This window comes from Sinohyriopsis cumingii, chromosome 15 (genome assembly GCF_028554795.1).
Source record: "Sinohyriopsis cumingii isolate HCF-2022 chromosome 15, ASM2855479v2, whole genome shotgun sequence".
NCBI classification, from domain to species: domain Eukaryota; kingdom Metazoa; phylum Mollusca; class Bivalvia; order Unionida; family Unionidae; genus Sinohyriopsis; species Sinohyriopsis cumingii.
In genome coordinates, this window is record NC_142975.1 from 45,629,440 (window position 1) to 45,650,871 (window position 21,432).

Consider the following 21,432-nt stretch of genomic DNA (forward strand, 5'->3'; position numbering starts at 1 on the left):
ACAGTATTGGGGGGGGTCTTCAGGACACTAACAAATTTATTAAATGAAATTTACCTTGATTGGAACTGAAAGCAACCTAGTAATTGCATCTATGCAGTGCATCTGTGTATCCATTCATCAATGTTTTCCACTGAAATCTGAACTCCATCTGCAAAGACTGAAGTAGATAAGTAGATAACAATGTTGGTTTGGGGCCCTGGTATAACACCAGGTGGAGACTGGGTGGGGAGATCTCGAAGGTTTTCAAGTAATGTGGACTCTTTCTTGTAACCTGAACTCTGTCTATGCTGAATGAGGAAGGCTGGTCATATCTTATATTTCAGGAGTATGAGTAGAGTATGGTTTGGATCCCTGGTATAACAACCAGATGCAGACAGGGTGGAAAGTTTTCATTGGTAACATGGACTCTCCATGTATCACATTTCCACTACTGGTAGTAGGGGCCATGAGTGGCCAAATGGTCAAAAGCGCCCACCATTATGGATCACTGCCATCCCACCTATGTCTGTGTGGGTTCAAGTCTCGGCCAATGTGGGTACATGAGAAAGCTTGCCAGTAGCTTCTCATGGGTCAGTGGTTCTTTCCCCAGGGTTTTCCTGCGTTCTTCCTCCACCATGTATACTGGCTGCCATGTATAACCTATCTTGTCCTGAAAAATGGTGTTAAACCCTACAACAACAACAATGCACCTCTCTACGCCGTAGCATCAACTTCAGTTAGGCAACTAGAGTTGCATATTTTGGTGTCATCAGCATACAATGGGTGAAACACATGGCTGATTTATGACACTTGAGAAGGGCTTAATTTAAAGAATAAAGAGAAAGGATCAAAGAACAGAACCCTGTGAAACACTGAGACACAGATCAACTAGGCTGGAATGTTTTCCATTTATGGACTCAATTTGTATCCTTTTGACTAAGTATGACTGGAACCACAGTAAGTCTGTATTGTGATTACCAAATACACATTGAAAATCATGAAGTAAAATATCATGGTCTGTTGTGTCAAAGGCTGCATACAAGTCAAAGAGGGTGAAAACTAATCTTTCCACAATCAAAAGCAGTGAGAAGGTCATTAACTACTTTCAAAAGTGTCATTTCTGTACTGTGATGAGTGGTATGCAGACTGTAAATTGCTAAAAAAGACTTTGCATTCAGATGAGACACAAAAAGGGAACAGGGCAACTTTTCTAAGATTTTGGTCATGAATAGGAGGTAATAACAGGGTGGTAGTGTTTCTAAATAATTGAGAGAGGACATATGAAAAGAGAGAAGTACTAATAACACTGGTTAGTGAAGGCAATGTTGAATCTAAGCACTCGAGCAGCAGCGATGTCAGAATTGATCAAGTTCACATGATTTAGAGGCACTCTTCACCAGGACTGTACCTATGAAATCTGTAGAGACAGGCTCAAATACTGTTAAAGGCTGCCTTTGAAATTCTGTACTGCAATTGTGTGTTGATTATGAGTCAATTGAAACTGTGTTGTCAAGCTGATGGTTTGCACTTTATCTCACAAGAAATATGCAAACAGGTCTGGAAGGAATAACATAGCCATGAGATGATTGTGTGTATAAAGTGTCATGCCAATCATCCAAGGAAATTATATGGGGCTGCTATGATTCTATGGTCTTTAAGTATCAGAAAAGAGTAAAAATCAACAAATTTAGTAAATTTCAACAAATAATTTATTTCTCTATAATACAAATTCAAAATGTAAAAAGAACTTACAGATTTGGGAATTAGATCCCCAATAATCCTAAAAGTTCTAACATATGTACAGCAAAGAGTATTCCAGATGAATTCCTGTGGTGTTCCAAATGAATTAAAATCTTAAATGTGCTGATGAACCAATAGTATTATGACTCTATGGTCTTAAAATAAGTAACAGAAAAGAGTAAGCAGCAACAGGCTTTGTAAAATTCAACAAATAATTTATTTCCCTAGAATACAAAATGAAATTTAAAAAAACAAACACAAATTATCACATTGCAAAATAAATCCCAATTAATCCAAGAATGATTAACACAAGTCCTAATGAATAAAGTTCAGAAGAAAACTTTACTGGTATTGTAAATAATGTGTGTGTGTGATTTGGATGTTTAATGTAGCTTTAACAATTTTTCAGTCATATTGCTACGATGTCTACAATGCGACGGTTTATAGTGATGTCTAGCACTGGGACATCATGCCGCAAACATGTAGCATGATGTCCCACCCAGTCACATTATCCTCACACCAGGCCGATCAGTATTAACACTAACCTCTTAATGCTGAGCGCCAAGCGACGCAGCTGTTAGTACCATTTTTGTAAGTCTTTGCTATGACTCGGTCAGGGATCGCAGCTACGATCTCCCACATCTGAGGCTGACACTCTAGCCACTAGGCCACCGAATTCTGAAGGTATTGATGTGAATGTAACGGCCAGTAGTCTCAAATGTACTAACATATCAATAACCTGAATTGTAATGATGTGTCGAGTCTTTTGCTGGATCACAGTAATGTAATCCAAGTTTTCCGTGTTTGATTTCACTACAATTCCCACTTAATGTCTCTTTCCAAGAATATTATATGGCAATTTGTATTTACTGAGAAGAATTTGAATTAAATAATTTCAGCCCAAATCAAACACTGAATACAACATAGATTCTGCCCCAAAATATTATAGCATGAATAAATAATTTTCCCACTAAACAAGATTGTAGAACCCTCTACTTGATCTGGGTCACAATCAGCATTTTCTATATAAAAAAATTATTACTTAATGGAAAATTCCATTATAGAAGATTATATTAATAAAATTATAACAAAGAACATGGTAAACACCATGTCTTTTACTCAGACCAAGATAAATGTGTTTATTTATATTGATAATGATCCTAATATTAAACCCTCAATCATAGAGAAAATATAACCTATGTATTAGTTGTTTACAGAAATTCAAAAAACTCTAAGATTCTGGTCAGGTAGATAACGTATTTGATGCTGGACAAGGTCAGCGACAAAATACAATTTGACATAACCCACAGCATATAATGAATATAAAAAAAAAACAATCAATGCAAATTAAATATATAAATACCTCCACTCATAAAGAAAAAGAAAGATTTATGTAATAAAGCTTTCTTTTAACTATTAGTCAACTGTACATGTGATAAAAAATTACATAAGATCAACTCTTATGAATAACACAAATTATACATGAAACAATATATTTCTATACATGTGAAAGTGCATAAGCCATTGGCTTTTCCTTTGATGTACCTGATATCAATATTGTATTCCTGCAACACCAAACCCTACTTTAATAATCTGATTTTTGTTTTTCATCTTGCCACTGAAAGTAAGAGGGTTATGATCACTAAATACTGTGCAATAACTTGAGAAGGAACTGAACTAATATACACTTCAAAATGTTGCAAGCCAATATCAAAGCTAAACATTCCTTCTTAATTGTTGGATAATTTCTCTGGTTCATACTTAATTTCTTATTAAAATACCACACTAAATGATCTGCACAATTTGCAACAGCAGACATTTTAAATGATTGACTGAAATTTGGAGCTGAAAGAACTGGTAAACTCTCAACATGGCCTTTAACTTCTCAAAAGCCTCCTGACATTTTTCACACCAATGAAACTTGGTTTTCTTACTTTATCAGTGATTTAGCAATTATGGAAAAATTGGAGTAAAATTTCTGATAGTATCCAGCCACATCCAAAAATAGCATCAGCTGCTTCTTACTGATAGGCACTGGGAATTCAGAGATAACCTTGACCTTAGCATCTAAAGGCTTAACCTGTCCATGCACCATGAAATATCCTAGAAATGTACCAAAAGCAAGACAAAACTCAACTTGGGAAAACTCATTTTGTCAAATTTGCATCAGTGAATCTATCATATAATGTCTAAATCATCTCCAAGTGATCTTTCCATGTGACACCATTGATGTCAGAAACACAATTATTTCATCCGAATATAACCATATTCATTAAACGTTGAAAAGTACAAGACGAACATTTCATCTCAAAAAGCATCATTTTATATTGATAAAGTCAGCTTACAAAATGACCTTTACAATCTATAATCATGAACAAAAGCCAAACACAATATTAATTAAATATACATAACAAGAGTAGTAATAACAAGACTGACCTAACAGATGGAGAGATGAGAGACAAAAGATTATCCCATAAGCTCGTCTCATCAATGACCAGTAAAACTAACAATTATGAAATCTGTAAATTCCTACTTAGTAACATATTTGGACTATCTAAAAGCTGAAATTTGAGTTCCATGGATCGACAGGAGTTTATTTCTTGCAAAAGAAATGACAGATACAGTTATTTGTAAATATTAAAAGTATAGATACTGGTATTTAGTTTTTTTTTTTAAACTTTTCATCATCTTTTTGGCATGAAATGTCAAACTCCTGTGTTGTGTCTGAAGGACATCTGTTTTATTTCTAGACTGTGGACCCAATATAATACAAGTCAATGAAAAACTGATTTGAAAACTCCAGTAAAAAAACTAACACAGTGTCTTTCCTGTGATCTTATCAATTGTTAAACTTCTTTATGTTATTAAATTTATCCAATTTTCTGGTTTTATCAGGGAGTAACCAATTAGCAAAACTCAGATATTGGTAAGCTACAGGAACTCTGTTTGCTTAAATGATCTCATTTTCCTATAGTTCTCTGCATCATTTTTTTCCTTCTAAACAAGGTTGCAAAAGAACTTATTGTTAAAAAAATGTCAGCAATTTAAAATGAGGATTCCTTTTTATGCCTGATAGTATGCATAGCAGAATAAATGGGATCATGCATGAATCACGGTGTATAACTTGATTAACTTTGCTGGAAGACTGCTACAGTGGCCTAATTGGTTAGAGTAGTGGAGGATGGAGGTCACAGGTTTAAAACCCAGCAGAGTCAAACCAAAAAAAACTTTAAAAATGGTACTAGCAACTGCCTCACTTGGCGCTCAGCATTAACTGGTTAGTGTTTTGACTGGTCGGCCTGGTGACAGGATAATGTGACTGGGTATAACATGATACTACATGTCTGCAGCAAGATGACCCAGTGATAGACATCACTATAAACTGCCACTCTGCATACATCATAGCAATACAACTGAAAAAGTGTTAAAGCAAAGTTAACAATCCAATCACACACACATTTTGTGACTTAGACCACAATAGAGAGCAATTTTGACAAAGCTCAAGGCAGTCTGACACCTGTCATCCAAGATTTGCCATCCAGTGCCTGTTTTGTCAGATACACTGTATCGGGGGTTCAAAATAATTTGATTTGATAGTTTTTAAGGTATACATAAGAAAAGGAATAAAGTTTACATTTATAAGTATGAGATCAGAGAGTAGTTTGCAATTGGTTAAAATATCATTGCCATCAGGCATAAGGGTTTCCAGAAAAAGTTCCCTAAGGTTTTTGAGCTAAGCAAGCTCTTCATATGAGAAAACAACAACATGTATCCACAAAACAAACACTAAACACCAATGCCAAGAGAAATTCTGGGCAATACATTTTAATGACACTGGAAATCAACACAAAAAAGTCTTAAAAATGGAAGAAAGAAAGGAAAATTTAAGATAGATTACCTTGTCCATTTCCTTTCATACGGTCGATCTGTTTTCCTTTTATGGCTAGCAGAGAACCCATCACAATAAGTGCAATGCTGAACAGTCCTAGGAGGACCAAGAGGATGCATTCTAGAGTTGTCCGCCCCTTGCGGAATACAGCCAGGCTATTTTTGAAGATCACTGTAGGGTTCAAATCTCCAACTGGTGGAGTCCCTCCAACTGACACCTCATCTTCCTCAAAATTTGTTCGTTTATACTTCTGGTTTGACATCTGAAGCAAGAAAGATCACTTTTGTTTATAACTGCAGAGATTCGTTTTTAAGGGCAATGATGAATGAACATAAGCCATTGCTTTGCAGGAAAAAATTAACTGCAAGAAAAAGTAACTGAAAATTCTGTTTCAATTTAGACCAAAGTCCCTCCGTTTCTATATTTAGTAGCAGTTATAAATTTAATGGTAGATCAGTATCAGTTGTGTCAATTTGAAAGTGCCATAGGACAAAATGCTTTTTGTCAAATTAGGTCATATTCTATTGAGTGGTTTTAATAAAATTAATTAATTTTTATTTATGTTAACAGCAGCAGTAATTGATAGCAGATCAACTGTAAAAAAGTTAAAAGTCAAATTTAAAAGCACTTCGTGCTTGGGTGCTTTCACTCATACTATATATGGTCCAATTCTGTTGAGCAGGTTTTGAGAAGAGAATTTTTAAAGAATTTTCTATTTTAAGTAATAGTGTTATATTTTATAGTTGATCAGCATCATTTGTCTAAATCTGAAATACTTTTAGACCACAATACTTTCTCTCAAATTTAAATTCTCTGCTACAAATTTAAAAGAACCATAACATGTTTTTTTTTCAAGTCTGTCTGATTTTGCTAATTAGATTTTCAAAAGCATGAACAACTTTCAGTCAAATTTGTTCAAATTATTAAGTTTTGAGGGAAAAAAACCTGTCATATAAAGCTTTCATATGTTTAATAACAGTGATGGCAAATCCAAATCTATAAAAGATCTTCAAGCTGTTAAGAGCAGGATGCTGTCAAATTTTGTATAATTATGTTGAGTGTTATTTGCGAAGAAATTACTTTGTCTGCTTTAGCAACAGCGGTTGCAATTGATGGTTAATCAACATATTAAGTAATAAAGTTTGAAAGCTGTTTATCCCAGGATCTGTCTTGTCAGTTCTGTTAAGCACTTCTGGGAAGATGATATTTATAGTTGTTTTTGCATTTAGTAAAAGCAGCTACGTTTGAGGGTTGATTGGCATTAATTTGTACAAATGAAAACCCTATAACAGAAGCCTTCATGTCAAACCTGGTCAAAACAGCACAGGTTTTAGGAAAAGTTACTATAATTTTTTGAGAAGTCATACAAAGTTGTATGATTTTTAATAAGGATGACCATATTAATCACAGATCATCCACATTTATATAAACATCAAAAGCCTTCATTTCTGGATGTTTTCTTCCAACCTTGGTTCAAACTCATTTAGTGGTTATTTGAGAAATAGAAAATGGCAAGTTACTGTAACTTGTTTTGAAGGGACAACCGATGTGGATGAAACATTTCTAATTTTTGAAGCCTTGTACAATTCACAATGATTAGAATTCACACTTAAAGAAATGAAATGATTCTACAGTCTAAAACATACAAGTAGAATCTTCAGAGCACACCCACCCAAACTTCCTAAGGACATTTATTACATAGAAGGTAATTTTCCTATAGTATGTGCAGCTTCATAGTTTTTATATTACCACGTTAAAATATCACATTATGTAATTTTCTGATTGGTCCAAATAAGACCATGAAATCATTGTGCAGTATTCTCTTTACTGATTGGCTGCGACCATGGGAAACTTTTTTAACCCCACCTTCTGGAATTTTTTGTTTTCAATCAACATTTTTGGCGGCCATTTTTCAAATTGACTCGTGAAAGGGAATTGGGGAAAAATGGTCTAGACTGTTTCAATATGGCTAATTTACCCCCACTAGGGGTTTGTTATGTCATGTATTACATATAACATGAACAATGGCTAAAACCACAAGACAAAAACAATAACAAGTAAAACTATGGGTACTGCTTGTGCGGGGTGGGTGTTGATGATGGCAGTATATGTGTAGAATGGAATCCACCATATATACAAAAAAAGCATGGTTAATAAATGCTAACTTACAGAAGTCATCTCTGTTCACAGAAGAATGTGGACATAAAATGGTCTCCAAAATGACATAAGTTAATCTAACCAATGCTTATTTCCATGGTAAATATGTGATGCAATTTTGAATCAAAATGAAATTTGTTTGCATAATTCTGTAGTCTACTGTTCCAAATCAAACAATGCAAATATCTGGTCATACAAATACATTACAGTAAATATGGAAATTTCTGCATCCAGTAAACCTTCTTTCACATGAATATCGCAATATCAACGTAAAGCTTAATTGTAAAAGTGTCACTTTAAGGTTACGTACGTAAACATGGATCGTCAACTGTAAGGGTAGTGGGTCAAACAATACAACATCACAAACACTGGACATTCTAAGTTGAAAAATGATTTTATCTGTAAAATGTTGCTTATTTGATTTAAAATTTGTAAGAAAAGTATCATCTACCTTTAAACATAAATATTAATTCAACTTTGGTTGGGACTATTTTTTTACACACAACGAATGAAATGTGCATCGTGTCAAAATGAACAAAATTATTCATTCTTCTTTCATTCTAAATAATTTCCCTTGAAATAAAATCTATATGATAAAAAGAATCTCAAATGGGTAATGATTTAATATTAAATTTATGAAACTCGTTGAATAATGTCCAGCTTTTGCTTGCCTGAAGACTTGCAAAAGCTGGACATTATTCAACGAGTTTCATAACTTCACTATTAAATCATTATCCATTTGAGATCCTCTAAACATACATTGTTTCTCAGATTGAGTTCAGACTGGCCTACATAGAGAAAACCACACGTGTCTATGTCAACTTGTTGTTGTTGTTGTTGTTGTTTTAGGGTTTAAAGCCATTTTTCAGCACAAGACAGGCTATACATGGCGGCCAGTATTAATGGTGGAGGAAGAACCCGGGAAACCCCCGGAAAGAACCACCGACCCACGAGAAGCTACCGGCAAGCTTTCTCACATATCCACATTGGCCGAGCCCGAGACTCGAACCTACGCAGACAGCGGTGAGATGGCAGTGATCCATGACGGAGAGCGCTTTAGACCACTCGGCCACTCGGGGCCCCTGTCTATGTCAACTAATTTGAGGGCTATTTAGCATAAACTTTACATGTTGAAAATATTGAAGGTAATAGAGACAAGACAGTACATTAATTCATTTTAGTTAACAACAGTAACCTGTAACATCTTTGCTAGGCATCTACACCTGAAGTACATTTATTACACATTTATATTTTGCTACAGGGGCTGAAAGTTAGTGTGCGTGATCAGAGACGTAGTAGTCATTTACACGTTAACAAATCAACATCTAGACAAATCATATTGTCAAATTAAAGGTTTAGTTTAACATAAAAAACAGATTTTGACACTATATCAGAAGTAGTCAAGAGAAATATGATATCATGATGTTTTCTGTGAGGTCCACTAGCTTGATTCATAAGAGAGCTGCAATGGAATCAGTGGGAAGTCTACAGTGAACAGAGCTGCGTGAAACACAACACTAATTAATGGAGCTAGCAACAGGTATCATACCCACTCAAGCACTGAGTGCACTTAAGGACCTCTGCCTCATAGTTGCCTCAGGATGGAACTTAAGAGCTCAGGTGAAATGTGTAACCTTGCTCTTAATTTGGGAAGATGACCAAGAAAGCAAGAAAAGGCCCAGGAGTCATAAAAGGAGACAGCAGAAAGAGGTGGAGCCTGTGCAGACCCAGTTATCATGCCACTCCAGTTTTATGACCATGAAGAGAACAAACTCCAGCAGCTGACCTCTCCTACAAATACAACTAAAGGGGTTAGGACAAAAGGTACAGGCTGACCAAGTAAACCGGACCACGTTCCGGAAACACAGCAACAACATCAAACTGAACAGGAGTCTTTAGCAAGTCAATTAGTTCATGCTCTTATCAGTTAAATAGAGGTATTAAAGCAAGAAGTTCCCTGTGTGGATGCACACACATTAGCAGCAGACTTGGAAGTATACTCCTCTAGTGAAGAAAAGGTAGAGGTAGAGGAACAGGAAAAAAAAGTGGAGGTGGATTCTGACAGATTTCAAAATCGATTCCAGGAGATGTGTCTGGGACCAGTCATAAACGATGTTAAAAAGGCGGTCATTCACCAGTGCAGTAAAATACCTCGCCTGGCGATCTCTGGACACATTCAAATCCCGACCAGCGTAGTGGCACTATGGCGTCAGAATCCTCTCCCAATTTTATGGAGTGGCCTATAAGAGATATCCAATCCATCGGCTAGTGGATGCTACCAGCTACATATCTGTGTTACACAGCTACCAGTTCCCATAAACTACCACACAGGATAAACAAACTGCAGAGAAATGCAAAGAGACAGAAGAAAGAACTGGAACTTTTGCCTAAAAAGCCTTTCTAAATTAAGTCTACCAATAATGCCGCTTATCAAGGGGACCATTTTGGTTTGGTATCCCAATTCGATAAAACCATTACGTATACGAACTTGATCCTTTCATCCACTGCTTCAAAATTCAAATCTATTGAACCAAACAGTGACCAAACTTTTACTATGTTGCTTAGACATCTTGTAATTAGAAATATGTAGGGCACTATGTACTATAATTATTAGATTTAATAGGCAGTAGGGAAATTTTTAAGACTCATTAGTGCTGATCTAATTGCACAGGTGGCTTATACATTATTGGCATTTTTTATTGTCCATTAAAATAACGACTAAATTTGATTAAGTATGGGCTGGCGTCTCAGGGCTGGGTGCATTTGCACCTGCTGCTGGGTACCTTTCCTTCCTTGTCTCTCCCATACCTCCTGTACCTAGACGGAGACGTGGAACCATTTCCACCCATCTAATCCAGGTGTCTCAATGTGATGTCATATTGGCGACCAATCACAACTAGCATCACATACTGCTTTGGTTGACATCTGGACCAGTCCATAGCAGACTGAAAATCATCTAACCTTAACAAGAGTGTGTGTTGGGTCCATTCCCACTCATGAAAGCCCTTCATTCAGGTCTTGGGTCCATTCCCACTCATGAAAGCCCTTCATTCAGGTCTTTTGGGACAACAGCTACAGTAGATGCTAATATTCCCTATGTTAGCCTACACATCATCACAATGGCTACAATAGATGCTAATAATCCGTGTGTAGCCTACACATCATCACAACAGCTGCTAATATTCCGTGTGTAGCTTACACATCATAACAACAGCTGCTAATATTCCGTGTGTAGCCTACACATCATCACAATGGCTACAATAGATGCTAATAATCCGTGTGTAGCCTACACATCGACACAACAGCTGCTAATATTCTGTGTGTAGCCTACACATCATCACAATGGCTACAATAGATGCTAATAATCCGTGTGTAGCCTACACATCATCACAACAGCTGCTAATATTCTGTGTGTAGCCTACACATCATCACAATGGCTACAATAGATGCTAATAATCCGTGTGTAGCCTACACATCATCACAACAGCTGCTAATATTCTGTGTGTAGCCTACACATCATCACAATGGCTACAATAGATGCTAATAATCCGTGTGTAGCCTACACATCATCACAACAGCTGCTAATATTCTGTACGTAGCTTACACATTATCACAACAACTATTACTGAATGTTTAAGCCCCAAAATTGGCAGGCACTTTCCTTTCCAATAGTGAAAGCCATTCACAAAGTTTGGTCCTGGTCTGGAAACCATTTTTTGACCTCCAAATCAACAGGCTTCATCCATAAGGTTTGCAAATGTATCCAATGGAGAGCTTAGCTTGTTGTACAGAAATTAAACTATCACGAACAGATGGATGGACAGAGAGATTAAGACATGTCCGAGGATTCTAGGAAAGCTCAGAGTATTGGTTACAAAAATCTTGGAAGTCTAAGGTCAACCTCGGACACTGAGAATAAAAACCTTGGTCACTGGTATAAAAATTTTGTCCCTGAACTATTACCTCGGAAAGTCAGCAACCAATACTCCGAGGTTTTTCCTAGTAAAATTTTTCCAAGGTTTCCTAGGAAACATAAGAAGATGTACAGCTGGTTCACTCCACCATGAAGTGAATGTACGGTAAAAGGCAAGCTTCAGCTTCTGTTCTACAGAACCCTCCTTTCAAACATTATGGTTGAGACTCACTTAAGTAAAAACAATTTTTCAATGTACTACAATAGCTAAAAGGAATGATATAGTGTAGGCTGCATATACATATACCTTCCACAGACCAAGATGAGTTTCATCAATGTGACCTTTTATTTGTATGTGTGGATGATGTGCTTGTAACAGAGACCAGCTAGCAAAGTGAAATTCCTGTTTAATAAATGTATGATAAAAACCTATTCTCATAGCAAAACACTGGATTTTATTTGTCAGGTGAATCAATAAAAGCCCACAAACCATAATCCTTGTCAACATGTGGAAGTGTATGTAAATAACCAATCCCACAGCAACAGAGAAATCTATCTATAATTACTGAGTTGGGTCAAAATACTGGTGCCATAAGGCACAAGACATGATGATATATTTGCTACTCAAGATGATTACAGCTAAAACCTGAAGCATAAAAAGGGACATTGATGATTCTGTGTATTTACGTACAAGTTGGGTCCATACTGCAAACAGCATACCATGATCTGCTGCCTCATAATATGCCAGCTGATCAAGGTCTATGTAGTTTGCTCTGTTTATTACTCCTAACAAATTGTATAGACTCAGATTTGCTGACACAGTATGCAATAGGAGATTTGGGTCTGTGCAGTTTGCAGTTGGATGTTACCGAGTAATATATACTCTAACATAAAATTTTATGCTTTAAGAGTAGTGAATAGGGGCACCCTACGGACAATGGGAATTAGCATTACAGGGACCCCTGGGTCACTCTACGGACAATGGAAATTTAACATGGCGAAAAATCGTGGGTCACTCTACGGACAAGGGGAATTTAACATGGCAATAAATCGTGGGTCACTCTACGGACAAGGGGAATTTAACATGGGATTTTTTTTTAAAAAAAATTTTTTAAAAAAGGGGTAGGCAATTCAAAGGCTATCTCTTTTCGAGAAATATGGCTGGCCCTGAAAAGGGCCTTTGGGTTTTCTTCTAATTTCTTCTTTTCCTCCACCAACTTCTTATTTTATCTCCAACACTCTTTCTCTTCTTTTTTTTCTCCTTCTCTTCTTTCTTCTCTTCCTCCTCTTCTTCTTTCTTCCTCTTCTCATTTTCCTCTTCTTTTTCAATTTTTTCGTTCCATCTTCTTATTCTTATCTTTTCCTCTTCATCCTCCTTCTCCTCCTTTATTTCCTTCATCACACCACTAATCTTGTCCTTTGCTTTTCTTAAATTGTTAATTTCCATCTTTACACGATGGGGACTATAGGAATAATGGTCTTCAACGAGTCTTATTAGCATCTGTTCCATTATTCCTAAGTTGTCTAAAACGTCTTGCAAGGTTTGTATTTTGTCCATTTGGTTTGACGCCATCTTCTTTTTATTCTTTGCAGAATGGTTTGAACGACGAATACTGTGGGTTCTTATACGAAAAGCGCGGACGTGAAGGAAAACATCCCCCTAAAACATAAAATGGATCTTACCTAGATCATGACCCAACAACGCGCGTACGTGAAGGAAAACATCCCCCTACTTTCTCATTTCATATAATATAACCCTAACTATACTCTCTACATACGCTAAGAATCAATAAAGAAATCCATAATCTACTATTCACACAAACTTACTTCAGCATTTACAAACACACAAACACATACACTTCCACTATTAATAAAGAGTTAGTGTTTATATTCACACTACTCTACCTACACACATTGGCAAATTAATAGTTATTTCTTTTCTAGAGTATTGGGTAGCCCTGAAAAGGGCTGTTTTGTTTGGAACTTCATGGACACCTGATTAATGGTGGCACCTTCCAGGCCTGGCGCCACATACACATCTTATCCCCCAGTTACTTTTTACCTTTTGGGGGGAGAGAGCAGAGGCAGGATATGTCGCTTCAGAATCCCAATTTTCACTCTCTGGGATTCTGAAATTTTTTCTTCTCTCCTTTTCCTCCTCCTCTTCTTTATATCTTCTCTCCTCCTCTTCTTTTTTTCTTCTTTCCTCCTCTCTTATCCTTCCCTCCTCGACAATGGCTTCAGCGGCCAGTTCATTTAATATGCGCCTGGCATATTCCAGATGCACATGAAGCTCCAACAGTTTCTCAAGTCTCGTTTTCATTTTTGGTGTTGATCAATCAACAAGGGTAGCTGGACTGCCGAACGAGTTTCAATTTATACTGAAAGCGCGGACGTGAAGGAAAACATCCCCCTAAAAACGTAAAATTCATCTTACCTAGATCATGACCGAAAAACAACAACGCGCGGACCTAAAAGAAACACTCACTCACTTTTTTATGCTACCCATCACTATTATAAAATTTTTTATAAATCACTTTAATAGACTATTTACATATGCAAAGCAATCCAATCTAACCCCAAATTTACACCTCAAACAGCCCAAAAAACAAACATCATTTTAATCTACTATCCACACCAACCTACTTTATCACTTACAAACACAAACACATACCCTCACATTTTTTAAGAAAGAGTTAGTGTTTATTTTCACACTACTCTACCTACACACATTGGCAAATCGATCGTTATTTCTTTTCTAGAGTATTGGGTAGCCCTGAAAAGGGCTGTTTTTTTGTTTTGCTATGGCATTCTTTTTTTAGTTTCTAAGAATGCGATGTCCTCTGAGGATAGACTTTCTGGCGATAGGTCTGCTTCTTCGGAAAGAGAAGAAGAATTCTTTGGTGTCGATACGACAATCGACAAAGCCTCTGTCAGCTTCAGGTTGTTGCTGCTGTTGCTGTTGTTGCTGCTGTTGCTGCTGTCTCTGAAGTCTGTACTTCTCTGTCCATTCTTCTTTTTCCCTGTTCATTTCTTCTCTGAAGAGCTCTTCTATCAGGTCTTCAGTGATTTTTAACATTCTCACATTCTCTATTTCTTCTGGTTTCGGTATCAGACTGTGTCTGACCCTATGCAGATTCACGTAGGCTTCGTTGAGCTTAGCTAGTTTGGAGCACATCTTCTTAGGAGGATGAGTCGACAATGGATGGCTAGACTGGGAACAACCCGGTTCTTAAAGTTAAAGCGCGGACGTGAAGGAAAACATCCCCCACACGGTTTTCGAGCCGCAACGTTCATGAGAGGGATAGTAAGAAATGAAAGAGCATCAATCCAACATTCTTATAGCTAAACAAACCACAAAGGCATTTTTTTCTAAACACAACATTTTTTATTCAAAAATCACTTAACACTAACTAACAACAACTCTAACAATAATCCAACATGATAACATCAAACAATTTTTTTCAAATGACTAACATTTTTTTCTTCAATTACTAACTACTTTGAACAGGGCTGACAACGTTGTGAATGAAATTGTGATTTCCACTGTTGGAAATCATTAGGCCATTGATGGACACTACGTTTCCTAGCTTGAGACAAAAGATAAGCATAATGGTCACAAAACCATCGATCTACTTTCACATCGTTTCTAGCAGAAGAACGAGGATCGAAATGAGTCACTAAATGTTCTAAGGAATAGCCCAGGCTGCGATGATGCAGAAAATACACACAGTACTGTCCACACACCAAGGAATCTGTGCCTTGTAATTTCACATTATTGAATCGGGTGGTTTGAGCATTTCTTCTCATAAAGTCGATGATATCGTCTTCCAAAGGGGGCAATCCGTACGAATCGAAATATTCCACACATCCTTCTTGAGGAAAGTAGACGGCTACCCAGTGGGTTCCTGGGAGATGACTGTCGTCCGTGTTGATCACGTAAGCTTGATGGTCTTTAGGTTTGCGATGAGGGAGTTCATCTTTAGCACAGACGACGGGATTCCAAGAAGACGTATACGAACTGTGGTTCAAAAGGTAATAAAGTTCCCAGGTATCCATTGATTTGTGTTTGTTTTCTTCTTCACAGGTAATAATAAGTCGTCAATTCGATCCTGACTTTTTGCTTGAAAATGTCTGACGAATAAACGGTTATTCGTTCTGTTTCCTCACTCTGATTCAGGAGAGCTTCGATACGATGGATCTCTTGAGTGGTTAATGGTGGACAAGAATGTTCACGCAAGTCTTTATACCACTGGTGCAACACGTCTTTGTTCGAGATGAGGCTCCAAGCTTCGTCCAGATACTCGTCCAATTTTTCTTCTTGACTCAACATCAGGCATTTATCGTGTTGAATTTGACTGGGATGATCGTTTTGACATCCATAACAATTTTTCTTGATCAATTCCGTCATTTTGTCGACCAAGTGTTTGGCAAAACAGCAGACTAAATGGGCTTCTTGTTCTGGCCATCTCGACTTCATTATGATATCTTCTTCGTCTTTGTCTTGAGATTCTTCTTTTTCCACGGTCTCCTTACATTCCATCTCCAAAGTTTCTCCACTAGGTAAAGAGGGATAACAGTCTTCCATGGCTTTCTAATAATCTAGAATGACTTCTCTCAAACTGTTGATTTCTATGGTATTATCGAATTCTGCATACAGGATGACGTTCACTGTCGTTGGTAGTTTATCTGCAAACTGAAGTTCCACACGAATCTGGCCAGATTTTATAGGGTGGAAATGTCCCTCGTCGCTGCCTTGGTCTGGAGTGAAATCGAAAGCCCACAAAGCATAGCCTCCTGCATATTCGTCGTAATCAATGCCGTGACTGGTGTTGGTTCCTAACTGGCCGGTGGCTTCGTACAGGGACAAGTACGATCTCAAGTAATTCATCTTTGTGGGATCAAAGCTAGGTTCGAAAGGTCGGGTACACAAGGTCTTGCCATCGCGACTGACTTCGATTTTCTTCACGTTGAAGTGTTGAAAGTTGAAAGGATTTTCAGCGAAGGCTCCGTTAAAGGCTGCATTCGAGACCATACCAAGGATTAAACGCTTGGGTAACTGTCCTTGAAACAGATGATCTTCGGTTATGGATTGAAGGTTAGCGGGAATGGTGAACGTTTTCACTTCCACGCGTCGGATGGGATACTTGGCGGTCGTTCTGCTCAACGTTTGACTGATGTCGTTACCTACTTTAGGTAACACTTCCACGCGTCGTACGTAGAGTTTGGCCTCCTCGATTTGGCTTTTAGGATTGCCAGTCTTAGTAGCATCAGCATCAGCCAACAAATGGAAAGCGGCACTGCTACGATTCAGTCTCAGGTGAACATTGACCCCGTTCAGCAAATATTTCTCTTGCAACCACATGTCCAAATGCAAACGATCCATCAGTTCTAAACTCTTTTTACCTGTGATTCTGTCTCGTCTTGCCACAAAGCCGTCATTGTCACCTGCATCAGCTATCTTAAACTTGCCCGCTTCGTCATCTACCCACAGCACACAGGCATTGAGATGACTTGTCTTGGCATCTGGTCCGTACGTCAAGAGATTTTCCAGGTAGGCACGGTAAGGGTAAGTATCCATGCTGCTGCTGACTAGTTTGTTATTCAAGTACAAGTCCACTGAGCTGAACAAGGAATGCATGAAATTGTTGACGGGAGCTATAATCTCAGTGGCATCTACTGCACCATCATCTTTATCTAGAACTTGGACTTTCAAGTACAAGTAACTGCTATTCAGATTGATGTAATCTTCGGCTGTCCTTTGATTTCAAACTCGATGGGAGCTGAGGCTGTCAATGAGACGGGATGAAATTCCACCCATTGGGATTCTTGCATCGTCATCATGGTGGGGGGCATGGCAAACAGATCCAGTTCCGTCTTGGAACAAGCGCAAGACTCTCGGTGCATCATTTTTTTGTCTCTTTTCTCAATAATCGAAAACGTCTAAGTCTCGAACGGTTCTTCTTTTTTTGGCCTTTCTCGCTTGAAGTCTGGTGAAAGGGTGTTTTCTTCTTCGTCGTCTCTTTCTGCCTTGTCCTTGCTGAATGCTTGACTCGGTAGCGTGCAGGGCATTTATAGGTGTGTCTCGTCGGCCTAAAATGTCTTTGCCCGTTTGCAGCAAGACATTTTTGTCTGCCCTCATGAAGGCTTCTTTAGGGTTTTGTTTGTCGATGATGACATTTTGGAGAAATTCTTTGCCTTGTGTCAGTGCCGCATCTTTCAAGGCGTGCAATCCTCGTGTCACCATCGGTTTCAAGACTGGAGCCACCGAACGAAAGGCCGATTTTAACATGTCTCCTAAACCATGTCCTCGCTGTCGAGCAACCCCTCGGTACACTGGATACATGACTTACTTACTTACGAGTCGTGAGAGAACCGTTTTCGAAAATGGAGTTTCACCGTGACTTTTCCTTTGGTGAATGGAATATCTTGTCCCAAATCTCCTTTTATAGTAATGTTGACCGTGTCCAAATACGACTTGCTGACGGGCAAATAGTGAGGATGGACAAATTCGCGGTGGACGTGGTAAGTGTTTCCACCTTCCTCGTCAGCGATTGTGGCAGAGTCCACTTTGAAAGGAATGACACGCAGTAACGGCACGGAGGTGTGTCCCACCACGTTGTATTCCACCACATCGGAATACACAAAGATCAAATTCAGTCCTTGGTTCAGTTCTACCGGGGCACGAAAATACTGGCCAAAAGACTCGTTGCTGTAAATGACGGTTTTTTGTTTTAGTGTATGTTCTACTTTCTTCCTCATCTTTACGTCACCACCCAACATGTCAAACAATTCATCATTAAAATAGAAACCCATGATTTTTTCCCCCTCAGAAAATTTCATCAGGAAGCGACGAGCTCTTTTGTGGTATTCCAGGGTGACAGCTTTGGACTTGAAAGTCTTAAAAGCTTCCCCAAACACGCCATTAAACTTGGAGGCTATGGCGCTGACCAAATGTTGACCACTAAAATAATAGCCTGAGGGAATGAACAACTCATAGTCCATCCAATTTGGATTGACTTTGTTTTTTGTTTTATGGGGATATTTGTTATTGTCATTCATCCACTTTTGCAATGGTTCGTCATAAACTTCCACCGTAAATTTACTTTGATCGTCAATGACATTGAGGACTTGGGTCGGGTGAATCATTTCTACCAAAGCCACTTCCCAATGGGCTTCGTGATCTAAGGGGATGGCCTGAGGTAATTTGGCTGTGTAACAGCACAACGTGTTATTGGGAAACACCTCCATGGAACTGTCACTGGGTAAGGTTAAGTAAAATTGGTTTTGGTGACTCATAATTCTAGAGTTCTGTGGCTGTCCGAGGGGTTAGTGGATGTCAGAGGCGTGTCTCCGCCCAAAATGGGGTTCTGGTTGTGGTTGTTGAAGTGGTGACTGGCACTGGCACTGGACACAACGTTCCCGTTCGAGGAGAATTTCAGGGAGGGGTTGGGAAGCAGGTAACCGATGCAACTGCTCAATAAAATGGTCCACAATTGTTTGTCTCCTTGTTGCAAACTCAAATTGGCGATGGCTGCCCCGATGACACAATACACCACGAAGATTTGGCAGAAAAAGACGATTTGCGTTTTAGGCACACGTTCTCCACACCACACCCACAAGGGTTGTTTTTGTAAATCTTGCACAGAAGAACTAGGGGAAGAAGGACTGGTCGACGTAGCTGCGTCTGATGTGTGAAAGGGCATGATGGTCACTTCTTCTTTTTATAGTCGATGACTTGCGAAGCGTCGATCCAAGAATCGAAACTGGGTGGATATCCTTTCCAACGTACTTTGACTTCTTTGACACGTCGTTTGCCCACTTTACGGGTTCTGCGTTCGACAATGCTTTCGATGTCGTACACGTCGTCTTCTTTTTTGGTGACACGTTGTAACTCGGGCAAATAAAACGTTCCTTTGAGTACTTCTCCGTTCATGTCTTCCAATTTATAGACGGTAGGATGACGGCCATGTACTCGTCCAGTGACGCGAAACAATTCGGTCGTCCAGTTAGGTAAGTAACCTTTGTCGAAAGTGCGTTTGGTTTTGCCAATGCGCACCCAATCTCCTACGGTCAACTCTCCACTTTTCTTGGGGACAGCCCTCGTCGGGGACGTACCGAACAGGCGCTCAAACACCAGCACTTCGTTGTCGGGAGTCACGTCTTGCGGGGCACGTCCGATGCTTCGATGGTAAGATTGGTTGTACGCTTGCACCAGGTGCGGTAAGATGTCGATGTACTTCAGAGTGTGGTGATGCGTAAAATATTTCCACATGCGTTCTTTCAAAGTGCGTTGAAAACGTTCCACGATGCTGGCTTTGGTTTCGGGATTCTCGGTGGTAAAAAAATGAATGTCACGTTTCTTTAATTCTTTTTGGAAAGCTTGGTTCAGAAATTCAGTGCCTTTGTCCGTTTGCCATCGAAGAGGGTGACGACCGCTTTGTTTCAACACTCGTTGCAGGGCTCGCACTAACTCGCTGCTCGATTTGGAAGTCAAAGGCACGACCCAGGCAAATTTGGAAAAGACGTCGATGACACAAAACAAATATTTGTAGCCACGATTGTAGCTGGCCAAATGAGAGACATCGGCTAAATCGGCTTGCCATTGATGATCGATGCCTTCCACTCGGGTGCGACTTCTGGCAAACTTGCGTCAAATGGGTTTGTGCAAAGTGTAGGTAGCTTGTTCTTGTAACCATCGTTGCACTTGAGGTAAACGGAGACTTTTCAGTCGCGTTTTGGCAGCACGATACAATTTTTGAACTCCTGCGTAACCTGCAGGATGCGAGGGATCGTAGTAAATGCTGGCTAAGACTTTTTCCATTTTTTTTTTTTTTTGTGTTGATTGGTGTCTTAATAAGGTACCCACTCTTGGAAGAGGCTACTCTTTTTCTCTTGGGGTATTTTCTTGGATTGCAAGGCTTTGCGTGTGCGGCCAGCAATAGGTGTCGAAGAGGAGGAGGATGTCTGAGCGGGGGATATCGGTTCTTGTTTCACTTCTGTCTTCACTTCTGTCTTCACCTTCTTTTTCTCTTGTGATGAAGAAGGGGTGGCCATCATCTTTTTAATCCATCCAATTCTGGAGGTAGGTGGTGTTGTTAACTTGCGTACTTTTTCTGGTGGAGTTTGAAACCCTTCTTCTTCTTCTTCTTTTCCTTTTTCTGTCTTGGTCACGGGTACTGGTACTGGTACTGGTGATGGTGCTGGACTTTTCATCAAGGTCTTAAAATCTTTCAAAGTGGGTAGAGCTGTTTCGTCTAAAGCTTTCTGGTGAAAGAGTTGCAGTCGTTGCAAGAGTTGACCGTACTTTTGCGATTTTTCTGTTTCGGACAAATCTTGGCGATCCATCAAGGATTGCAATTCGTGTTGTAACTGGGACATCTCGCTCAAATTGGGATTGGGAGGTAAATGCGGGGTGCGTTGTTCTTGCCACCGATGGTATTCCATCCATCGTTTGTAAGGCACTAAAGCTAGTTTTCGTCCTTCCATGGGGTTGTCAGGGGTGAATTCTGAGATCTTGGGACTTCCGAAGGCCTTTTTATCTTGCTCCCATCAGTCCTCCCAACATGGTTCCCAAGACTCCTTTCAGTATGGGGCCTAACAAGAGAGGTAAAATGCCTCCACGTTGGACCAACATCTTCTTTTTTTGACGAATGGGAATTTTCTTTTGAACCATTTTCCGAAGAACGTGACGATGTTTGCCTAAGCATTGTTTCTGGTGTTTGGACAAAGGGATCGTGCCTTTCAAAACGTT

The 21,432-nt window shown here is 39.0% G+C and overlaps 1 protein-coding gene across 3 annotated transcripts in view; it reads right to left on the reverse strand.

The window, feature by feature from the left end:
* The window catches only part of LOC149781726 (endothelin-converting enzyme homolog), a 181,165-nt gene that overhangs the window by 103,532 nt on the left and 56,201 nt on the right, over positions 1 to 21,432 (reverse strand). For all 3 annotated transcript variants that reach the window (XM_089935835.1, XM_089935834.1, XM_089935836.1), the window contains exon 2: positions 5,618 to 5,870. In XM_089935835.1, coding sequence (XP_089791961.1) covers positions 5,618 to 5,870 — 253 coding nt within the window. The remainder of the gene's footprint in view (positions 1 to 5,617; positions 5,871 to 21,432) is intronic.